This window comes from Spermophilus citellus, assembly GCF_964194105.1.
Source record: "Spermophilus citellus genome assembly, chromosome: 13".
Lineage (NCBI taxonomy): Eukaryota > Metazoa > Chordata > Mammalia > Rodentia > Sciuridae > Spermophilus > Spermophilus citellus.
The window spans coordinates 114,581,199-114,604,366 of NC_138193.1; the positions used below are offsets into that span (position 1 = coordinate 114,581,199).

Here is a 23,168-nt window from a genome sequence, read left to right on the forward strand (position 1 = left end):
TATAAATCCTTTATATATTTATTTATATGTGTGTGTTTGTGTTCAAACACTCTAATTGTTCACCTTTTGGCTTCTAAAAACAATAATTATTTCAAAGCTACCATAAGTGGCATATTTTTTGCTCAATTTAAGTTTTTTAGGAGTTCCACATCAGGAACCATGGTATGGAATGGGTCAATTCCTCCTTCAACAGGAGGAATGAATCATAGATCACTCTGTAGGTGGGCGGCCTGCAGGTTACAAGTATACCACTGCACACCAGGTGTGTGGTTGACCAGGAAGGTCCAATCCAGGCATCAACCACCCCTCTCCTGCCATTGCTACAATGGGAAATAGAGGAAGTAATTCCACATAAACCCAAACACTTTCTAAACTTTAAATCAGGTCATCAAAATATGGAATTCGACACTTTAATATATTCTACTGGCATACCTCTTCAGCACAATGTGAAAGACATCAAGTCTTATTTTCATGTGTCTTGCGATCCTTCAGCCAGGTTCTGGCTTTTGCTCTTCACAACATGGCTGATATTTTGTTTTAGGTGTTTGTCTGATTTCTTGTCTCTTATTCATGTCTTTTTGAGATTATTGTTCCAAAGGCACCTGTTCAGAGGACTCGTGTTTCTCAGGTGTTGGCTCTTGGGATGGTTGTCCCAAGGGTGACTGTTCAGAGGACTTTTGTTTCTCAGGTATTGATTCTTGAGATGGTTGTCCCAAGGGTGACTCTTCAGAGGACTCTTGTTGCTCTGGTGTTGGTTCTTCTTGACTTGATGATAATTCATTTTGTGAATCTTGTCCCATTTGTGGTTCTCTTTGGGCTTCTATTTCTACTGGAATTTCTAGTAGTGCAGGTGTATTTTTTTCCTCTAGAATTGCATATTGTTCTTTTTCTTATTTATTTGTGAACAAAATAAAACAAAATTATCAATAAACATAGTAGCCATATAAAATAACTGAAATGAAAGATACGTGTTTCTATGACCAGTAATCTCATAGTGACAGTGACAATATTAATAAAAGTAATTCTCACACAGGGTATTACAATGTTCTTTTGAATATATTTTCACTTTTACTTTTATGTAGAAAAATGATCTCAAACAAGCATAAAATAGACATTGAGGGGATAGTGTCAAAGAAGCCTAAGAGAAGCAAGAATAGAAGGTGCATTACCAAATATTAACTGAATACACAATCCATTCACTGTTTAAGAACCAAAAAGACACAGGAAAGACTTATTTTTTCTGAGTCACAGAAATGGGAAAGAAAGTTTTAAAAAAGGAAATAAATCAGAGGACAAGAAAATCAGAGATAGTGTTCTCGAGAATAGACAGCAACACGTGGAAAAGGACCGTCAGCTCAGGAAGAATAGGGTACACATTGGGCTCCATCGGCCAAGCCACATGTACTAGGCCAATACCATTCCATGGGTAGAGGGAATCAAAAGGTGCTCCAGAAAACACCACGCTTCGACATGACACAGTGGGATGCCATCAGCAAGCAGCCTGCAGAACCTGGGAGAGACCAGGCAACTCAACTGACAGGTACAGAACTCAACGTGCCCGGACCCTGCCTTCCAGCCAAAACCTGCCCTTCCTCTTTTCAGAAGCAACACCCCGACCCAAAGCAGAAACCCCAGCTCCAGTTTTATCCTTGCCCCTCATATCCATCGTGTGCCTGAGTCTGGTCCATTTGGTCTACTCCCAGGAATCATTACTCCTGTCCAGCCGCATTGCCTAGGTCCATCCAGTCACCACCTATCAGGCAGAGCACTGGCTGTACCCAAAGTTCTCCTACCTCTCCCACTTCCCCTTGCTATGCAACAATTTTTAAAACATAAATTTGATATTATCTCCCTGCTTTTATATTGGCCACAGGAGAAAGACCAAAATTCTCAGACTAAGGTATAGCAGCAATGGCCAGCTGACCACCAAAGACTTAGTAGAGCTCCTACAGATCAAATTCCCAGCCCAAGACCAGTTCTGACCAACAGAGGTGAGCCATGATGTGTGGCTTCTGGGCTGTGATGTTGAGCCTCTGAAGCGACTTCCTCTTGACTCTCCTTTCCCTTCTTGCAGCAAACTCAGAGACCAAGTATTGAAGACAGTAGCATACGATGCCAAGGGTCCTCTAGTCACTGCACAGAAGAAAGCTAGCCAGGAAAGCCCCCAACCCAGAGCAGGCTTTCTATGATTACGAAATGAGTCACTGAGATGTGGGTTGAAATTCTCTACTACCATTCAGCCTCACCCACTCTCAAGGACTTAAGGTCCCCAGGAGCTGAGCCCTGCCACATTTACCTCTTCCTGACAAATATCTTCCTACAAATCCCTTTCTGGTCCCATCTGCACCAGGTGAGCTGTTCTTTGCCACCTGCACCACTCTTTTCCCATGCCTTTGGACATGCCCACCCACTGCCCACACCCCCCTTCTCTACACCATCTGCCTGGCAAATTCTTACCAACTCTCCACAATTCCACTTTATAGCAATTCTCTGAATCCCTGCAGCTTCTCCTAGGCCCAGAGAGTCCGTCATTCACAGTGTGGCATCTTTCCAGTATGTCCAAAGCACCCTCCATGCTGGACCCTAGCCTGAACATGTGTGCCCGACCCCAGTGTCCAGGAGCTGGCCAAGAAGGGCACGGTGAGCCTCCTGCAGGGGTACCCTCCACATCAACACAGCACTGCCTTCAGAAGGAGTAGTTCGGAGCCTTCTCACGCTTTTAAGGAACAACTAATGACAAGTGAGTCCTAATTTCAGGTTCATCTTGGACTAGTCAAATTTTATTTCCTGATTTCAGTCCATTCTTTCTTGAAAAATAAGGACAATAATATGAATCCTTAGGGACTACAGACTTGTGACGAGTGAAGGCTCTCTGAACAGTAAAATCTGACCCATGTGTGACCCAATGTTCATTGGCACACAAAGCTTACATAGTTAAAAGGGGAGGGGTTATGGAAGAGAAATAAAGACATCACATGCCATTCAGGGTGACATGACCAAGGGAAGTCAGAGGCCAGGGCTGGAATGGCCCTGACGTCCCCCAGGTTCGCCTGGCCATGTGTCCTCCCTTGCTCCTGTGCCTCTTGCATGCCGCTGGAGCACACAGGCGTGCTTCTCTGTGTAAAGTGTGTGCCCCACCAGGCCACACGCAACCGAGGTAAGACCGCGCCTGACTGATATCTGTTCTCCAGCACCTACTGCACATGAAAGAAACTCAGAGAAGGTTTGATGAAGAGTGAAGGGATAAATACTCCAGGAAGCAGAGGCTCTAGTCCCACACACATAAAGCCTTCCTAAGACATACAATTAGAAAATTAAATTAATTAAACAGAAAAATAATTAATTGATTAGAAAGCCAAAATTAGATTAAACAGTATTAACATTAAAATGGGTTTATATGAATATGATATTAATATAACATACATTACAAAAATATAAAATAATAATTTAACATAATATTTGTGCTACATTAATGTATTAAAATGTATTTCACAAATGCCTAAATTCACCTTGCCTTTCAAATGCAATCATCAATGAGATATTGCTGGCACTGCATATGTATTTTATGTGTTTTTCAAAATTCGACCCACAATGCGACATACTTTCCCAATTGGCTGTAAATTTGCACCCCAGGATCCCCATATGTGCCCGTGGTCCCCTTTCTGAAACCTGTCCCTCTTATCACAGGCTTCAGGAGCGTCACTTCACTCCTTCTTTACACATGCCATGAGGGTAAATGCAGTGAAATGGTGAATGATTGTGTAACTGGATGGCAAACGTCTACCTGGCTGACCACTGAAACGTCTACCTGCCCCACACGGTCAGTCAAAACATTCACTGTCAACTGACCTGAAAGGAGGCTGAGGGGGCCTGGCACATGCAGCCAGGTCAGCCAGTGGGAAATGCTGCACCTAGACAGGCTGCAGGGCACCCAGGGCTGACCCACAGAGGAACAAAGTGAAGGCCAGGCAATCACCACTCTCTCCCCTGCCTCACACCCAAGAGCCCCCTATGACCATTCATAAAATGTTCTCTTACCAGGAAACTGAGCCACTTCTTTATTCTTGATGAACTTCTTGTCAGATGCTAAAAAAACAAAAAGAAAAAAAATTCAGACATTAATGAGCTTGGTGGGCGGTTCACAGCAGCAAAGTGTTCAGGTTCTAGTGCGGGACCTGTGGCTAAAGGAAGAACTGGAATGTGACCACGCTGACCAGTGTAGAGAGAGGTTAGGGCCAAATGAAGTGTGGACCCTGCTAAAAATATCACCACCCCTCCTCGTGCAGAAATCCACGCCAACATTGTTGAGCCTGCTGAGATCACAGGGCCACTGGCAGAATTCTGATCTTCTTACTTTTCTTCCTCAAGCAGGAAAGCATGTTACTATTTATTTATTTATCTTCACTCTTTCCTCCCACAGCTAGGGAAGAGGGTCCTTCCAGTTGGACAACTGGGTGGACGCCACACACAGACAGAAAGCAAATATGCTCAGTTGACACAGTGGGTACTTTTGGAAACGTCAAAAGTAAAATATTTGCTCTAAAATGAAAAATTCTCCCATGGAAGATGAGTGACTTAGGTGACACCTGCGAGACGGAACACGCGCTGCACACAGGCATGGCACCAAGGGATGCAACGATCTCCCGCAGCTGTGCGCCTGGCCTCCCACCCGCCTGGGTCTCAGTGAGTCATGTCACTCTGTTCCCGATGTCTGCCCCCAAGTGCACCAGTGTCAGAGTTGCCATTGGCACAATTAACACAGAAATGCTGTTGCTAATGAGCGCTTCGGTTCAGTTGGGTGCAGGAGCCACTTAACTAGACCTAAGCTGCTCTGGAGACCTGACTTCTGGAAAGAGAGACCACATAGATGTGCCTGAGCTCTGAGAGCTGCCTTCAGGGGGTCCCGAGGCCATCAGGAAGGCAGAGTACAGACTCAGCCACCAGCAGCCTTGGCGAGGCTGAAAGTGGAGTAGAGGAAAAAAAGAACAGGAACCCGGAGTTCTGAGGGAGGCTGGTCTGATGCAGCCATGTGCCATCAGAGGCCACCAAGCATGAGACTTATTCCCAGAGCTGGACGGTCAGGAGAGCACTGCCTGCCCACAGAGAAAACCAGCCACGGAACACAAGCTAATGTGATTTGAAGGCTGTGCAAGAGCTGTCTTCAACACTTGTTGAAAGCCTAGTTTTTATTCCAACTTATTTTTGTGCTGCTAGAATATCTGGCAGCTGCAAGCTGTGGACTGAGACGTCAGGCTAAAGTGTGTGAAGACAGATCAGCATTTGGTTTTAAAGCACAGTTACTTTGAGAAAAGTTAGAATGCAACGTTAGCTAGTGTTGATTCTTGTGTGCTGTCCTACCTAGGATGCTGATTTCCCTGTGGGCCAGGAGGTTCTACAGGAAACCAGCAAAGACAGTTACCAAGCCTTTACAGAGACGGAGATTAAATCCAGGGGTGGTCTGCACCAACCAGAGCTCCGACAGCAGAGTGCAGGCCCTCCCCATCCACGGGGCCTGGAACTCTGCAACCATGACGAATCCCATTATTCCTAGAAGAATTTGTATTTTCTGTATTTAAAATGCTTTTCTATTATGACGAAAAAAAACTGGAAAACAAAGCAATCCAAAAAAATGGAAATAAAAATCATAAACCCTACTTGCCGTGGTAAGTTGTAAACTAAGCTAAGAGAAGCAGCAGGGAACAGCCGTCCCTGGCACTGCGGGCTGCGGTCCACCTGCAGCTGCAGACATGCTGCCAAGGTGACATCTGCTCTCAGATAACTGGCACTCACCATGTCCCCCTCTAGAGGACACAGCCTCTCCAGTCACCTCCCCCAAGATGCTGTCAGCCCTCTGCCCACTCCCACCTGGGCCTGGGAATGGCCGGGGAGGGGCCCTGTTCCTCATAGCCACAACAGACCTCCATCCCTTCCTCCCTGAGGGACACTGCAGCCTCTTTGAAGGCTGTCACCAGACTCTGCCACCTACAGCCCTCTTTCCAGGAGTCATCTGCACACCTCTGGCCCAGTCCTCACTCCTGCCCATCCTACCCCTCTCCCTCCCTCTCCCCCACTGAGGTACCCCAGAGTGTCCATGGGGACGGGAGGGAGGAGGCCAATGAGGGGCAAAGGAGAGGCGGGACTCCCAGGCCTCAACCTGCCCGCCACCTCTTCAGCCAAGCAATTCCCTTCTCCCCTCCTCTCAGGATCAGGGCTCCCCATAATTCCCTCCTTGTGGAAAAAGGAGATGCGGAGCTTCCTTTGACTTTTATTTTTAGATGACTCCAGGCTGGGGGAGCTGCCCAGACAGGACGTGAGCTCAGCACACTCCCCAATGCCCCACCTGGCCTCTTCCACACGCCAGGCACCCTTCTCAACACCGACATCACAAATCTCGAGCCACAGACTTCAGTCACGTTCCACTCAAGTCTCGTGCTGTCCAGGACCCCTCACACCTGGCCCTGGCTCTCCTGGGCCCCTGGCAGCTCTGTGGTCTTCACTGTTTTGTGAACCTTGCACTTTCACAGGGTACGATGGGTATTCCACAGTGTCCCTCAGTTTCCACGTGGCTGATGCTTCTCAGGAACAGACTGGAATTTCAAATGCTGGGGAATCCACAGAGATGGTGCGTCCCTCATGCAACGTTGCCTCACCCTGGACAGAGACCTCGGTCACCTGGGCAGGTGGTGCTGGTCATCTCCTCCTCTAAAGACTGGAGCCAGCGACCTCATCCTTACCTCTCAATAAGGAAGACTGAGACCCAGGGAGGCCTCAAGCTCCAGGCCTTGGAGCACTTCAGACTGCAGACGATCAGGTCAGGGACGCTCACTCTGTACTCAGAAGTGACGGGGACTAAAGTGGCTAGAAAACGGGAAGAGGCTGGAGGCTCTCGGGGGGCCCGGCCTGCAAGGCCCTCGACGGTCTGCTCCAGCTCAGTTTCCCGCCTCTGAATCGATACTCCGTGGCTTAGTCCTCCAGCTTTACTCTTCTGCAAAGGCTCTTTACTTTCCTTTGTCTCTATTTTCACTGTAAACCACCCAAAAGCTGGCAACAGGGTAGAACAGTCCTTGGATCATTGGAGAAAGGGAGACAGGACATCGTGCGTTGGTCTGGTTGTCCTTCTGCACTCCTGAGTGGCAAGGGACAGCTGAGCCTCTCACAAGCGTTGCCTGTGTGGATGTGGAGTGACCGTCCCCCCCACCCCGCGGGTCATGAGGTGCCTGCGGAAGCCCTGCCACAGGAGGGAGACGACTTTCGGGGTACATGGCCCTGGGAGAGTAACCTGCCTGGTCTCTCCAGTCAGATCTAGGGAGCTGATTCCACCATCAGGGACAGAGCCCAGGCTGGGAGGAAGGGAAAGGACATGAACTATGGGGGCACGGCACCTCCTCTCGCCCTGACCCCGGCCCACCCCTGCTCACTCAGGTCCCTCCTGGCGAGGTTTGCCAGTGCACGGACCTCACGCCTGCGCTGCCCACACCACGTGCTGTTGGGTTCTAGACATCGGTACCTCCATTTTGGTTCTGGGACTCAGAACCAAAACTTATACAGCTGCCAAGAAAAAGAAACTTAAGATACTCTGTTCCCATAACCCCACCCTCTAAAGTCCCTACATATAGAAATCTGTTGATACCCAGCCATCTACACCCAGGGTCAATTCTAGCCTGCTGCACCCAAGGTCATTTCCAGCTTGCTTTTATTCCTCTATTCAAGTGACTCTGCCTGTTGCGCCTGGCAGAGGGCAGCCTGTCTGTCTGTCATGCTCTGTCAACAAACCTTTGCTTGATCTCAGAGACATGTCCCCTGTGGATATTTGCACCAGCTACCCCAACACTGACCACTTTGTGCATCTCCCCTCCCACATAATAACTTCAGCACACACGGTACTGGGGGCTCTTCAAGGCTCCGATGTGGCTGCAGACTGTGGGCACCCCGGTGAGCTCACAACCATCCAGCCTCACCCCTTCACAGCCCAGGGCTGAACCCAATGACCCTCCCCATGATGCGTATCCCCCCACACAGAGCTCAGAGCCTGGCAGGCAAAGGTCAAAGCAGGCAGGCTCTGCCTGAGGGCGGGAGCAAGTGCCCTGCACACAGTGAACAGGAAGGGGTGGGAGAGAGAGACCAGTTACTAGTGAAAGGGGCCAGGCTGGACGAAGCCCCCCACTGTGACCCATGTCTGAGGCTGGAGGAAGGAGGAGGAGACAGAGGAGGACAGCACAGAGGACATTTAGGGCCCAGAAGCTCCTGCGTGTGAGAGGGGGATTCAAGTCATCACTCCTGTCAAGACCCATAGACGTCCCACCCCGAGCGGAAGCCGAGGGTGAGGGCCTGGCGGTGTAGGTGCACTGGTAGCAAGAGTGCCCTGCCGTGAGAGGTGTCGACAAGGGGAGGCTCTGTCTTTTGTGGGGAGGGAACTCTGTACATTCTGCTCATTCTTGCTATAAATCTGTAACAACTCTCCCCCCAAACCTAGTTTGTTACTGTTGTTGTTTTTATTATTTAATAAAAACTAAGAACAGCCTCTTTCAAACTCTTCTCTACTCACAGTCGGTGCTATTATGTAGGGACAAGCCCTCAAAGACAGAGGACTCCAACCATCCTCTTTCTGTCCTCAGAGGCTGGCTGGCAGGCTGCAGCAAACTGCAGGGATGCCCCGTGGTGGAAGTTCTCCTGAATATCTAACCTCTGCGATTTTCTGCAACCTACTGTGCTTCTGTTTAGAAAAACTTCAAACATATATTTTATTAATTTTCATGATTCCTAGTTATAAGGAGGATTTTGAGCAAGTGAGACATCTGATACAGCTGGAGAAGTTTTACGACCATCTTCTAGCTGTCCTAACACGTCAGAACTGAGCTCACAGTAGATGAGGTACATAGTCTCCACTGAGAGGACACCTGCAAGGGCACAGATGGTAGGCAGCTCATAAAGTGAGGCTTAAAAGATGAGCAGCACCTTGACGGGCAGCTCTGAGCCCTGGGGGCTGAGACACTGCTGGTGCAAATGGTGTGCAAAGGCAAGCACAGGACAAACTGTATCCTCAATAAACGGGAGCCCTTCCACCTGGACCCAGAACATCAGAGGAGGGACTCGGAAGCTATGCTCAGCACTCATGAGGCTCCATGAGTGCAGTGCCCAGGACAGCACCCCTGACGGCATCGGACACCTAGCCAGACCTGGGAATGCAGAGTGCAAAGCAAAGGGGAACTGAGGACACCCACAGGGAGAGTGCCTGGGTGCCCGCTGGGCCCACACAGCAGCAGCATGCTTAGAGCTGGAGGAGGAGGAAGGGAGAGTCCGGGAGACGCAGCGGCTGTGAAGCCGGAGGAAGGAGCCATGGCCAGGAAATGCCAGCTCCTCCGGAAACGGGAAGAGGAAAGGAAGCAGGTTCCCCTGATCCCCGGACAGGGTCGCTCCCCCAGAAAGTGGGTTGTACCCATGAGGCCACGTCACACTTCCGCACTCCAGAACTGTAAGTGCCTGGCGTCTCAGGCCCTGAGGCTGTGCTAACTCTCACAGCAGCCACAGGAAGCCGACAAGACAGTGCTGCAGTCCCCTCCCTCCTACTGGAGAAGCACAGCGCCTGGACTGCACCAGCCGCTGCTCCTTCTCGAGCCCCGTGCTCAGTGCCAGGCCACAGCTCAGACGCATTCAAATAAACCTGAGGAAAGTGACTACCCTGGTTTATGACTGGAAGGACTGAGGCTTGGAGAAAGGAGTACTCAGGTGAAGCTCTCTTCAAACACAAGATCATTTGCCCAGAATGTAAATCAGAGTTCGAAATGAGAACCGTGGACCAGGATCAGCCCCACTGCCTTGAGGGCTTTCCTCTGGTATTATAAGAATCTTATTGTCTTGTTTTGTTTTGAAACAGGGTCTCACTAAATTGCCCAAGATAACCTCAAACTTGTGATCCCCCTGCCTCAGCCCCTGAGTACCTGGGACTGCAGGGGTGGCCACCACACCCACCCGTCAGGAGTATGTTATAGTACATGAAGCTCTCTACCAATCAGGGAGGGCCTCAGTGAGCCGCTGGGCTTCCCACCAGGAGAAGAGAGGGAGACACTGGCTGTGTGGTCTCCAAGTTCCCTCCTGGTCTGAGCTCCAGTCATGTTATGGTCACTCATCCTTTCTTTATCCTTATGATAAAAATGGATTGAAGTCTGCATTTGAAAGGGATGAGAACTTAAGATGCTGTTGGCATTTTTTATGTGAAATATGCTGGAAAATTTCACAAAAGTGTGTGGAGAAGCAGCTGGGAATCGTTTCTGGGCCGTCCATGTTGGTGAGCATTTCAGCTTCACTATCTGGTGTGCCCAGTAATGGCATCAGCAGGTGTGCAGACACACTGTGAGCTAACCAGGTGCAGGTGCACCCAAGCAGGAAGGCCCTCACTGGAGCGGGAGACCCACACAGGCTCCTGAGCAGCACACACCAACACAGGCTCAGAGAACTCAAGAAGTTCCAAAGGGAGAGAGACAGGAATGAGGACTGCCTTACCTCTGAACGGGGTTCCTGGTGCCCCTGAAGATCCCTCTCTCACTGACCATCTCGACAGCCACAACCTTCCTCAGCCGAAACTCCACGTTACTAGGATTTCTTAATTCCCTTCCAGCTTTGGCTTCACCTCACACTCTCTGCATTTCCCTTTCAGGGGCACCTTCAGAAACTCTGCCCCTGGTACAGTTTACCCAGTCTGCAAGGCTCCCTTTGAGACCTTGGTGGAACCCTCAGGTGTCCATTAACTCCGCGTTCTGCATTATCCCTGCAGGTCCAGCTCCACGGGCATAGGCCAAGTCGCTGCCAGCTTGGGCAGCAGCTCAGACCTCTGCAGTCATGGCCGCAGGGGCCTTGTAGTGCCTGGGCAGCTCAGCATGGCGAAACGACGTCCTGCCCCAACCCCCAATGCAAGTATGGTGCTCCATGATCTCTTTTCAGAGGAACTTCCCATCTACTCCCCGAACCCGAGATGGGTGCAGTCGTGCAACTTCTGAGATGTCATCAAACCATCTTTCTACCCCAGCTGTGTAAAGTGCTTGGAGTCTCTTTAATGGCTATAATCTCATCAACAAGAACACCTTCTTTGGCCCCATTTTTACTGACAGCAGCCAGGAAGCACAGGAGCAAGAAGAGGAGCCCCAGGGAAGATGCCTGTTCCAGGGCCGTCTCCAGTGACCCCTCTAGCCACCACCCACTCAGTCTGTTCAAACTAGGATAGGCCAGTTAGGTCAGTTCTCACAACCCAATCATCCCACCTCTGAATATTCCTGCATGGTCACGGGAACTTCAGGGAGACGCCTCCTGTCCTCATATCCAACCACAACAATCACTGAGATAAGGAAAGTTGCCCCAGAAGCCCATCCTCTGAGGTCTTTGCCAAAAAAAAACCAGTTTTTATAAACCCAAAGGTCACTTGAGTTTATTTACCCCCAGAGACCAGAGAGAGTACATATCAAATATCTCAGCTCTGAAAGGAGGAAAGAGAGACTCAAGATTCTAGGAAAGACATACGCTCGGCAGTAAGGAAAGGAAAGAGAAAAGAGGTGTCCTGAACATGTTTTCTAGAATTGTCTTATTCTTTCTAATTCAAAGACTCTGGTTTCAAATTCAAGCAAACCCAGCAGGCCAAAGCCAGTCCCACTGCACAATCCAGATGACACTGAGCTCTTGGCCGGTGGCTGTGGTCCTCCCCGGGCAGCTTCTGTGTGGCCACAGCACAGAGAGTGGGCAGGGAAGATGAGAGGAGTCAACCCATGTGGGTCACACAGGAGCCCTGAGCATCGGGACCAGAAGAGGGTGTCTAGTTCCTCAGCCTCCTCTGCCCAGCTGGGGCCCCTGGGCCTGGCCTGAGTTGGCACTGTCCCTCCACAGCGGGACCAGAGTACTGCCACATCTTTTGGATGCCAGGGGGATAAGAAGCAGAGGTTCTTGATTCTGTGGTGCTTTGTCACCTCTATCACCAAGACAAGGCTGGTAATTACTCTCCTCTGAAAAATGAGAATGATCTCCTGCAAGGTTGTACTCATGAAAATAAAGATCAAAGGAAATGTCCATAAAGGTATTTTATGACCTAGACATGTTTGAAGTGTTATTACAACAGATGGCTCAACATATGTTTTATAAAGTTAAAGCTCAATAAAAGTGTTTAGAAGGACAAAACTTTCCTATGTTCATATAAAAACAAGACCAGGGTAACTCCACATCATGTACAACCACAAGAATGGGAAGCTGCACTCCATGTATGTATGATGTGTAAAATACACTCTACCGGCTTGCATATCTAAAAAGAACAAATAAAAGAGTGAATGGACTCCCATTTTTACCCCTTATACCGATTGCTGTATCACATCAGTTACACTTCCATTGATTTACATATTGCCATTCTAGTGACTGATGTATTCTGCTGTTTATCCTATTCTCTACTATCCCCCTTCCCCTCCCCTCCCCTCCCCTTTTCTCTCTCTACCCCCTCTACTGTAAATCATTTCTTCACTTGTATTATTTTCCTCTTACCCCTCCTTTCCTTTTATATGTAATTGTGTATGACCCTGAGGCTCACCTTCCAATTCCATGCGATTTCCCTTCTCTCTCCCTTTCCCTCCCACCTATCATCCCTGTTTAATGTTAATCTTCTTCTCAAGCTCTTGTAATAATAAAAAATTAGTTACTATCTTTACTTACTCCTCCTTAGTGTCTTTATAGACTACATGTTGTTGATATGTTTTCATATTATTACAAACAGAAAGAAGAATTGACAGAAAACTTAATAAATACCTTTGCCAACTGTGCACCAAGGGACATATGTTGTGGTTATGTTCTTTCTGCCCAGATCCGCAGGAAAAGAAACAGAAGAGAAACAATGCCAATATTATTGAAATTCTCTCAAACACATACTCTTCAGAAAAACACTACCAATAATAATTATTAGGGGTAAGAACATTGTCAAGAAGATGTCTAGCATATAGTTTGTTCTACATGTAATGAAATCTAAGAATAAACATTTTTTAAAACATTAAAATTCTTTTTCCAGATTGTTTCAGTAAAAAAAAAAAAGAGTGAATGGATGAGAAAATAAACGAAAGGTTGAAGTAGAAAAGGTAAACTGATGAATTTTCTGATGTCTGTACAAGTGGCCATCAGAATAATCTCCTGCCAAGATGATGGAATGGAACTTTCACTCTACAAATAAATAGTGGAGCTCAAAGAACAACAATAAATTATGTGGAAGTTCATGGGATTTTAAAAGTAGCCAAGACGTGCAGGAAAAGGCGGAGGAAGGACAGGAAGGTGAAGACGGGTTGGGTTTTGCCTGTGTGTTTCTCTAAGGTAAAGAGTTGCCTACAGAATATCCTCAATTAAAAACCAAATAAACGGCAAGAAACAAAAGGCAGAGGGGTGGACCCCTGTCTAGAATGAATCCACTTCCTCAGCCTCCCTCGTGACGCCCAGTGGGCTCTTTCCTGGTCACAAGGTGGCCTTCGGGGGCCCAAATACTTAAATGTGGTGCAAATACCTGGAGGGGCGTCTTTATAAACCTCTTCTCTTGAAAACAACAACAACAAAAGCTTCTCCAGTCATTTTGCATTTATCATGTGGAATGATACCAGGATGGTTACCAGGGAGAGTGGAAACCAAAGGCCAACTTTCCCCAGCATCCAGTGAGAAGTGTTGCTGAAAGACTGCGAAACACCAACAGGGCTGTGACATCTTGGAATCAAAGCCCACAATAGCACACCAGAGAGCGAACGTCCTGTCAGCCTGGGCGCCTAACCTGCCTCCCCCAGGCCACAGCAGAGCAGAACAGTGAAAGGCCACTCCCCGCCAAGTGCTCTCACTGCCACCAAGGACCCTGAAAGCCACCTAGCCAGGGTCCCACTGCTCCCGGATGCTGCTCCCCCGCCCCTGCCCCTGGCAGCCTTGCCTCCTGGGGCCCAGGGAGACCAAGAGCTCTGAACTTCCACCAGGCCCCCAGCAGCTCTTGACGGCTCTTTTCCTTCCAAGATCCTCTTGGGGCTCTTTCCTTCTAGATTTGACCATGTGCAGATGCCAACAGAAGCCAGCCAGTGTGCTGTGCTGGGTGACAGTGGCCCACAGGATGGGAGTGTGGGCATGCAGAGCCCCCCATGCACCCTGTGGTGGACAACCCTCTCTTGTGTCTCCTCAGAGGAAGGCTATTCAGGTCTCACACCAGGGTCCCCCCTGGGGAGAAAGGCCGGCCAGGGTGGAGCTCAAGTGGTGGCAGGTGATGGCACAGGACACCACCATCCGATAGGAGCATAACTACCACATTAAAAAAAAAAAAAGCAGAGGGGCCTCCAGTTGCTTTACTGGGGAACTACATACATCCAAAGAGCACAGAGATGTGGGTGAGGGTCTCAGGTATGGCGTGAGCTGCCAGGCTTCCCTTCCTTACCCGTGGACGCTGCCTTCGGACCTCAGAGGCCTGCCTGTGAGTTCTACTGCATCTTAATTCAGCCGTGCAGGAAACAGCCATGTGACCAGGCAGGAGGCCTCCTCTCTCTATGCCTCTCTCTCCTCATCCATAAAATGTCCAACTTACATAATAAAACCACAAACAGGGGATGCCTCCAAAGGGTCTTACACTCTGCAAAGCACTTTCCAAAGCAGGACATTATCCAAGACTGGAACAGGTCATCCTCCTGCTCTTTGTGGCTGACAATGCACCAGAAAGTCTCACACATGAAAACTCTCTGTAAACTGATTTTTAAACTACAAATGAAAAAAAAAATCATGATTATCCATAAATGCAAAAAATCTAGGAAAAGCAATTAAAATTTGGAGATATTGTTATGGTTTTACAGAGGACAGAGGGGTGGTTGGGCAGGAAGTAAAATCTTTTCTCTATGGAGCTTTCTCTGCATATTTAACTGTAATTCAAGAGATAAACTTAACCTGTCGCATACTAGCCTTTAATGGCAGTATTTTACATGTACCCTCATCTGCAGCTGAATCACAACAGAATGCATGCATTTCCATTCCTTCAACATCTTTTCTTAAAAGACACTCTGGAACTGTCTCCCTGAAACAGAAACCAGCAGTGTTAGCAGAGAATAATTTATTCTCTCCAGACCATAAACAAGAGACCTCAGGATCAGGCCCTTTGGCTACAACTGGGACCTGCGACAGTGAGGGTTAGTCACTCAAGGATGACTGCCACAAGATGGTAGCCAGTGCTGGGAGGTCACCCACCTCCTGCCCACAGCAAGTCCAGCCCTCTTCTGACCTGGCCTGGGCATCCCACCCAAGACACAGGAAGCCCTGGGCACTGCTCTCTAGGCAAGCTCCAGCAGTCTGGCAGTAGTAGGCAAGCTGACCCAAGTCTGTTGGAATCATCCTGGCGCTCAACACCCCAGCCAGAGACCAGGACCTGGGCACCCTGCTCACACTGATTCCCTTGGCTCACTCCACATTCTCCACCAACAAGCTGCTCTCCCAAACATGTTCCATATCAAAATCACCTTCTCCAACTTGGAATGTAAAAAACTAAAGAGAATCACTCCCACCCTAACAATTAAAATGCCAGAAAAATCTAAAAGATTATAACTTTGAACCCATCGAAGAGCTGAGGTCGCAGAGCTAGCAAGTAGCCTGCAGGCAGAGTCTTCCCAGGAGAGGCAGGATTGGAGCCTGCTCCCCAAGGCCAGACCTGGGAGGACAGCAACACTACCAAGAAGAGCAGAAGGCTCCTGCTGAGAGCCTGGGGCATGGGTTCGAGGGAAAGCCAGGGCTGTGGGAGCTGCAGACGCAAGGGGGTCTGCATCACCCTCCCCCACGCATGCTCACAGGAGGGGCTGGCCAGGACAGGAGGTCAGAGAAAGCCCCCAGGGTGCAAGCCTGAGGACAGGAACTCTGCCCCCCCCCCCAGCTCTCCCTCTGGCAACAAAGCTCAAAGCTGCTAAAAGGAGGACAGCAAAGCCTGGAGAAGACCCCCTGTGGGCGGAGAAGGGAGTGGAGCCAAGTCCCCCTGGGGCAGGGGAAGAGATGGTGGTGGGTGGGCAGGAGAGAGACTGGGGCAGAGGTGGAAGAGCATGTGAGCACCTCTCCCAGGAGCAGCCCCCGCTCACAACCAGATAACAAACCCAAGCTGGTGGCACCTGGAGGGTAACCATGGCAACACCAGTACTCAACTAAACTCCAGTCCAGAGCGATTTCAACCCCTTAAAGACCTCGCAGAGGAGGAGGCGCCATGTGTCAGGGCGTACAAGCAGCTGCTCATTCCCTGTGGCGAGGCTCAAATCCAGCCTGCCGTCCACTTCTGAGCACAGTGCTCTGGACCACAAGCCCTCCCACCCATGGACGTCTTTGTCCACTTTTCAATACCACAGAACTGAGAGGGCAAGAGCACCAGTGTGGCCAAGACTCAAAGTGTTCACCTCCTGGCACGTTACAGAAAAAGGTTGACAGGCCGGGGGTTACGCTTTTAACCAAACTTTTTCAGACACGTTAAAGAAAAGACAGGGAAAAGCACCCACCTTAAGTGGGTCTTAAGCAATCAGTGGGACCAGATTCAGACACGGCCACGGGTTGGAGCCATCCAACAGGGAACTGAACAACTCTGACAAATGCCTCCACAGAGGAGCCAGCAAACTGCAGCCCAGGGGTCGAACGTGGCCTCCTCTCCTGACTCTGCGCTGCTTTGCTGGAACATGCCGGGCTCCCGTTACCCCACGCGTGGCCACCTTCTCCCTACAGCAGCAGAGTCGGCAGTGAAACCAGACCCCGGGAACTGCAGAACGGATATTCACTATCAACCCTTTAGGGAAAGTTTGCTAGGCCCTGCTCTGGTGAGAGGTGAACGTTTTGCCTTAACAAGTGAGAAATTTCACTAAAGAGAATAAACTAGAAGAAAAATCAAGCAGAAAAGCTAGAAACTTTTAAAATGGCAACAGAGAATTAGGTTTATCATTAAAATCAACAGAATCGAGGAGAAAAAAATTAATGAACCTGCAGGTAGGCCAACAGAGTTTTACCCAAATGGAAGGACAGAGGAAAGAGGGCGGGCAGAGCGCCAGAAAGCCGTGGAACAGCTCAGATGGCTGAACGCACCTGCAGGCGGAGCCCCTGATGGACGATGGAATGAGGGTCAGAGATAATGGCTGAGAAACTATGAAAGTGTCAAACCTCCAATCCAAGAGTCTCCAACAACACCAAGAAGGATAAATAGAAACACGAGAAAGGAAATGATGAGAATAAAGAAGAGAAAGAGAAAATCTGAGGAGACCTAGACACAGAGTATTTGAATTGTTGAAAACCAAACAGAAAAGCCTAAAGGGAGCCAGAGAGAAAAAAAAAAAAAAACTAAAAATAACTTACAGAGAAACAAACAAGAATTATAGAAGGGTTCTCACTTGAAACAACAAAAATCAGAAGTCAGTGGAAAGATCTTTACATATCGAGAGGAAAAAAAAATCCATCAACAAGGAATTCCGGATCCTGCAAAAATATCTCATAAGTGAAGAACTCAGCAACACAGCCCCAAAATACGCGAAGTGAAAATGGACAGAATCAAGAGGAAAGCTAGACAATTCCACAATAGCAGTGGGAGACTTGATACCCCTTTTAATAAAAGATATGACAACCAGGCAGTCAACAGACAGGGGAAAGAATTCAGCACACCACCAGGCAAAGGCGCCCGCGGAACACTGGGGGGGGGGGAGGGGGACGACAGGCGGTTGGTACTCCTTCCGCGTGCACCCAGAGCGTCATTCAGACAGACAGAAGATTAGGCTGCAAAGCTCCTCTCAACAAACCAAGAAGGACTGAAGTCACACAGCGCGCATTCTCTGACTTTCACACTTCAGATGAATGAAAACAACATGTCTCAGGTGCAGCTACATACAGCAGACCGTGAAGGGATTTCATAGCTTTCAAAGCTATACTAAAAAGAAAGAAAGATCGCAAATTAGTAACCAAATTTCTATCTTGAGAAACTACCAAAAAAAAAAAAAAGAGCAAATCAAACCCAAATAAAACAGGAGAAAAAATAAACAGTGGAAAAATAAAATTAAAAATTTTTTAAAAATGGAGAAAAATCAGCAAAACTTAAAATTAGCTATTTGAAAATATCAGGAAAGTCACAAACCTTTAGCAACACTGATCAAGAAAAAAGTCAAATTAATAAAAACAAATATGTACAGGGGATATAACTACAGACCTCACAGGAATAAAGTGGGTTATACAATAATATAGCAAACATTTTGCCAACAAATTAAACTACATAAAATAAAGAAATTCCTAAAAAGACACAAATAATTGAAAGTGTTTCACAAAAAATTTTTTTGAAATATTAAGACTGTAACAAGAGACTTGAGAAATCAAAATTCCCCCAAAAGATAAAAATCTAAGCCTAAATGTGTTCACAGGTGAACTCTACCAACACATAAATTAACTCATGTTAATCTTAACATGCAATGAGCTACTCTACAGCCAAAAAACCAGTAAAGTACTGTTGCATGCTGAACGTGCATGAACCTTGACAACCTCACCAAAACCTCGGAAATACCAGGTTTCAGGGTTCAGGCAAATATACATTAGCAATTCACACTTAGAAATTTTGAGATACCAAGAATAATAGCTCCTAAAACAAAATATTTACACATAAGTCTGACAAAAACATGCAAGATCAGTATGCTAAATACTATAAAACATTGATTTAAAAATCAAATATTTAAATAAATAAACCTTATTTGTAATAAATCATATGCAATATCATTAACATGTAGATTCTATGCAAATTGATCTCTGGATTGTTGCAGTGCCAACCAATCCCAGCAGGTTCCTACTGAAATTGAAAGGAAAGTCTAATACTTATTTGGAAAGGCAAAAGAGCTAGAAAATCCCAAAACAATGTTGAAAAGGAAGAACCAGGTGCCTCACACCATGACTGCAGTCATCAATAAGCTTGCTGTTGGTGAAAGGAAAGACCCACCGATCGGTGGGACAGAACAGAGGAGAGGATGCCAGCTACTCAGATAGGGCTAACGATGGTGAAAACATGCACAGTGTTTTAGGCAGAAAGGAGAGTCTTCCACAAATGGTACAGGAGTGATGAGACATCCCTGTGAAAAACAGATAATTCCGAGACTGGACCACAAATAAAAATTAACTCAAAATAGGTCCTGGACACAAATGTAAAACACAAAACAATCATTTTTCTAGAATAAATCAAGAGAACTCTCTGAGACTTTGCATTAAGTGTGGAATTCAGATATGGTATGGAAAGAATGAACTCTGAAAGACAAAATCGATGAATTAGACTTCCAAATTTAAACTTCTGTTCTTCAAAACACAATGTTAAGAGAATGATAAGCCATGCATTTGGGAGAAAAACATTGTGAAAGACATATCTAACAAAGCATTTGTGCCTAGAATTCACACAGAGTTCTCAAAAGTCAGTCAAAAGAAACCACACAAGAATAAAAGCCAAGGTAAAAGGTATGAACAAACCTGTCCTCAGAGGACAAAGGAGCCAGGAAAGGTCTCCCCTGCTGGCCACGAGGGACATGCAAACAGAACTCTGGGCTACGGAGGCAAAACAACCACTAAATTTCTTCCCTGGCCACCCAAACTGGGGCAAGACGGTGCTGCTGAGACCTGCGCCCACCACGGGTGGGAGCAGGAGTTACGGCTGCTCAGGAAAAGCCTGCCGCTTCCTTACCAGGAAAACACACGCGCGCCCAGTGACCAGCAGGCCCCCAGGTACTGACCCAGCCTCAGCAAGAATCTTTTCAAACTTGCCCAAAGCTGGACCCAGAAGTCCTTCCACTGGAGGCTGAATAAGCAAGCTGTGGGACCTCCAGATCGCAGCCGTCCTCAACAGCGTGAAGGAATGGGCCACCAGTGCCGAGGCAGGACGGCTGAGTGGCACATGTGTCGTGGGGAGTGAAGGGAGGTGGCCTCAGGTGGCACGCACTGAAGAACCCCAGCTGTGGGGCTTCCTGGAGGTAGAAAAGCTCTGCAGGACAGCAGACAGACATCAGCCATCAGATGGGGGGGTAACCACAGAGGGCCGTGAGTGGGCAGCTGTGGATGTCCCCTACCCTGACTGTGCAGGTAGTGACATGACTGTTCCCAGAGCCTCTGAAACGGTGCTCTGGAAGGGGTGCACTTCACTGTCGTAATTCATAGCCTAATTTTAAGAAAGAGATAAGTGGCCCAAGAGGAGACTAACAGCACGAAGTGTGCGTGGGATGAGGCCTCCCGCAGCTGGGAACTGAACAGAATGATGACAATGATTGAAAGCTGCTTCAGGGTCCTCGATGACCACCAAAGGTGGGCAGCAGCAGCACAAGAACAGTCCACTGTGGACAGACTGAGGGCACCTCCCCAGCCCAGCCCTGGCAGCCAGAGGGCACAGCCTCCTGCTCTGGGCAGCAGGTGACTACCAGGAGCCACTGAGCGCCTAAAATTATAAAGGGGACATTGGCGACAGAGCTACAGAAAGGCTGACTCCCAAAATCTGATGAGGAAGCCTGACCAGCCCCCTCCCTCAGCACCCAACATCTGCCTAACTCCTCAAGTTGCAGGGTCCGCAAATCATACCTCAGTAGTGGTGCTGAAGAAAACAGTGCCAGATCAGTGCTCTGGAGGGGACCTGTGGGCTGCTTGTGGCGTTAGCAAGGGGCCTGTGTGAAATGCCAACCTCGGCCATCTCTAGGAGCCCACAGCTCCTGGGCTCTAGAGAAGCTCCATTGTCTGAAAACCTCGATGCCAGGGACAGCACTCGCCCTGAGAACGCTGGGGCACCCGAGCCTGGTGGACAGGAAAGCCCAAGCAAGCTCAGCTCTGCTCCCTGCCCACGTCAGATCAGGAGCCACATGCTGGAAAGTGAGGGTCGCGGCTGGGAGCACACCTGCAGCAAGAGCCCCAGAGAAGACAGTCCAGGGGAACAGCAAGGTGCACACCGCACAGCGGCTAGAGCCACTCTGCAGAGAGCCACCACCAGCAGCCTCAACCCCGCGGAAACATCACGGCAACACAGCAGAGACTCCCTGGGGCCACATGGCAACAGACTGACCACAAGCAAGCTTTTAAAAAGAAGAAACTGGGATTGACCACAGAGACCTCACATACCTGGAATATTCACTTTTATGAAAGCCAGCACTTAAAGATGAGAGATACATTAGCCTTTGCTGTAATCGCATCTTATCAAACCATCCTCCTAAAACCACTCAGTTTGGAATGCAGCAACTGGACACGAGAGGTCAACAGCTTGAGTCCTAATCCCCACCTCCAAAATTAAGCACCAAAACCTTTTTGCAAAATCCTTACTTCCTTTTAAATTTCCTGAAATTCTTTCTGAAACATTTCACAGAAGCACCAGACCAGAAACTCAGGCACAAGATGACACATTCTTCCTGCCACTTTTTTAGGGGTCACTACTTGGGTTCAAATTCCAAGTTGTAAATGACAATCTGATCCTGCAAAATAGGTGCCAAAAGGAAATGTCGCTAATGGTTCACTAGAAAGTAGACTTTCCCTAACCTATAGTACAAGAAGCCAGAGCCAGGGAGAAAGGGGCAGCAATGACGCGCTCCCTATGAAGACCTCTTCAGTTACAAGTACTCTGAAGTTATGTCAAGGCTATTTTAAGTGTCTATTAAGACAATAAATTACTCTTTTTATGCATATGTTTGCATTCAAAAGAAAACTCTTTTCCTCATCTATAGGATAAAAGAAATGAGATCTTTTAAATCAAAATCCTTACATTTGTTATCAAAATTATTTACTATGAGAATTATAAGAGTCCAATGAATATTATTGATAATGCAAAAACTATCATTAATTGGAAAAAAAACAGTGTAAGCACAACACAAAAATATGCTTCTAAAAAATCTACCTGCTCCTAGGAGTCCTTCTTTCACGGATTTACTGCCATCCTGAAGGCGAAGCTGTAAGAATCTGAAGCCATGTGCACGCTCCCCACCAAGGAACAGCCCTCCTTATGGAGGCTGTGAACCTCCAATACTGAACCTCTGGACTCTCAAGCTAACTCCAGCAAGAGCAAAGATTCCCCTCCAGGTGGCAATGAATGTTACAAACACCAAAGCCAACTTCAGACACTTGACTTTACCCATCAGTTACTAACTGTGGTGCTACTCCTAGCTTACCCCTCCTTGTAAGAGGGGCTGGAAAATGACTGGGACCCTTCAGGACCACAGAGTAGATCCCTGATGCCTGAGCCTAAACATAGTTCAGCCCATAGAAGTGAGAGACAAAATCCCCCAAACAAAAACCAGACCCCACGGAGGAACAGCCAGAGGGAAACTTCATCCCTCCCCCTGGCCCCTGCCTTGACATCTACACATACATCAAAAATAAAAAAATCCCATAATTGAAAAAAAAAACTACACACATAAGGACATGCATATAAAAGAGGGAAGAGAATCCACTTCAATTGATGCACAAGCCAGGACCTCTGAAACATGAGGAAACAGGCAAACACCTCTCCCATCAAAACTCAGAACCCTCCAACAAAGGATCCCACAAATACAGAAGTGGAAGAGAATCCAAGGGAAAATCGTAAAAAAATTGATTATTAAATGTTCAATGAACTAAAATAACATCTAATAAAGGAATTAAGAGAACAAATGCAGGAAATGAAAGGCCACTTCAATAAAGAAATAGAAACAGTGAAAAGAAACCAAGCAGAACCCTAGGAAGTGAAAGACACAATGTCAAATTTAAAACTCACTTGAAAGCATTGCCAAAATAGAACTTCATCCCTCAAAGACAGAAATTCAGACCTTCAAGACAGGATACATACATTTGAGTACACAAAATACAATACAGGAAAAAAAATAGAATATGATTGGAATGTACAAGAAATCTGGAACAACATGAAGAGACCAAATCACCGGGAAAGAAGAAAACATGAAGATACAAACTAAAGGCATCGAGAACATTTTCAATGTGATTGTCCCAGAAAACTTTTACCACCTCAGAGATATGATATAGACACCCACATATAAGATCCATACAGAGCCCCAAAGAGGTCTGACCAAGAGAAAAGTCATCCAAGATATATCATGACCAAAATGCCCAACAGAAAATGGAAAGGAATATTAAGATCTGCCAGAGAGAAACACCAGGTCACATTCAGAGGCACACCAATAAGACTCACTTCTGATCTCATGCAGACACGAAAA

General features: G+C 47.6%; 1 protein-coding gene across 1 annotated transcript in view; it reads right to left on the reverse strand.

The window, feature by feature from the left end:
* Nucleotides 1-838: 838 nt before the first annotated feature.
* Nucleotides 839-23,168, reverse strand: part of DCDC2C (doublecortin domain containing 2C) — a gene marked incomplete at its 5' end in the record, with an annotated part of 97,611 nt that continues 75,281 nt past the window's right edge. The window contains 2 exons of the mRNA XM_081265174.1: nucleotides 839-889; nucleotides 4,039-4,086. Of these exons, the coding sequence (XP_081121300.1) occupies nucleotides 866-889; nucleotides 4,039-4,086 (72 nt within the window). The 3' untranslated portion in view covers nucleotides 839-865. The remainder of the gene's footprint in view (nucleotides 890-4,038; nucleotides 4,087-23,168) is intronic.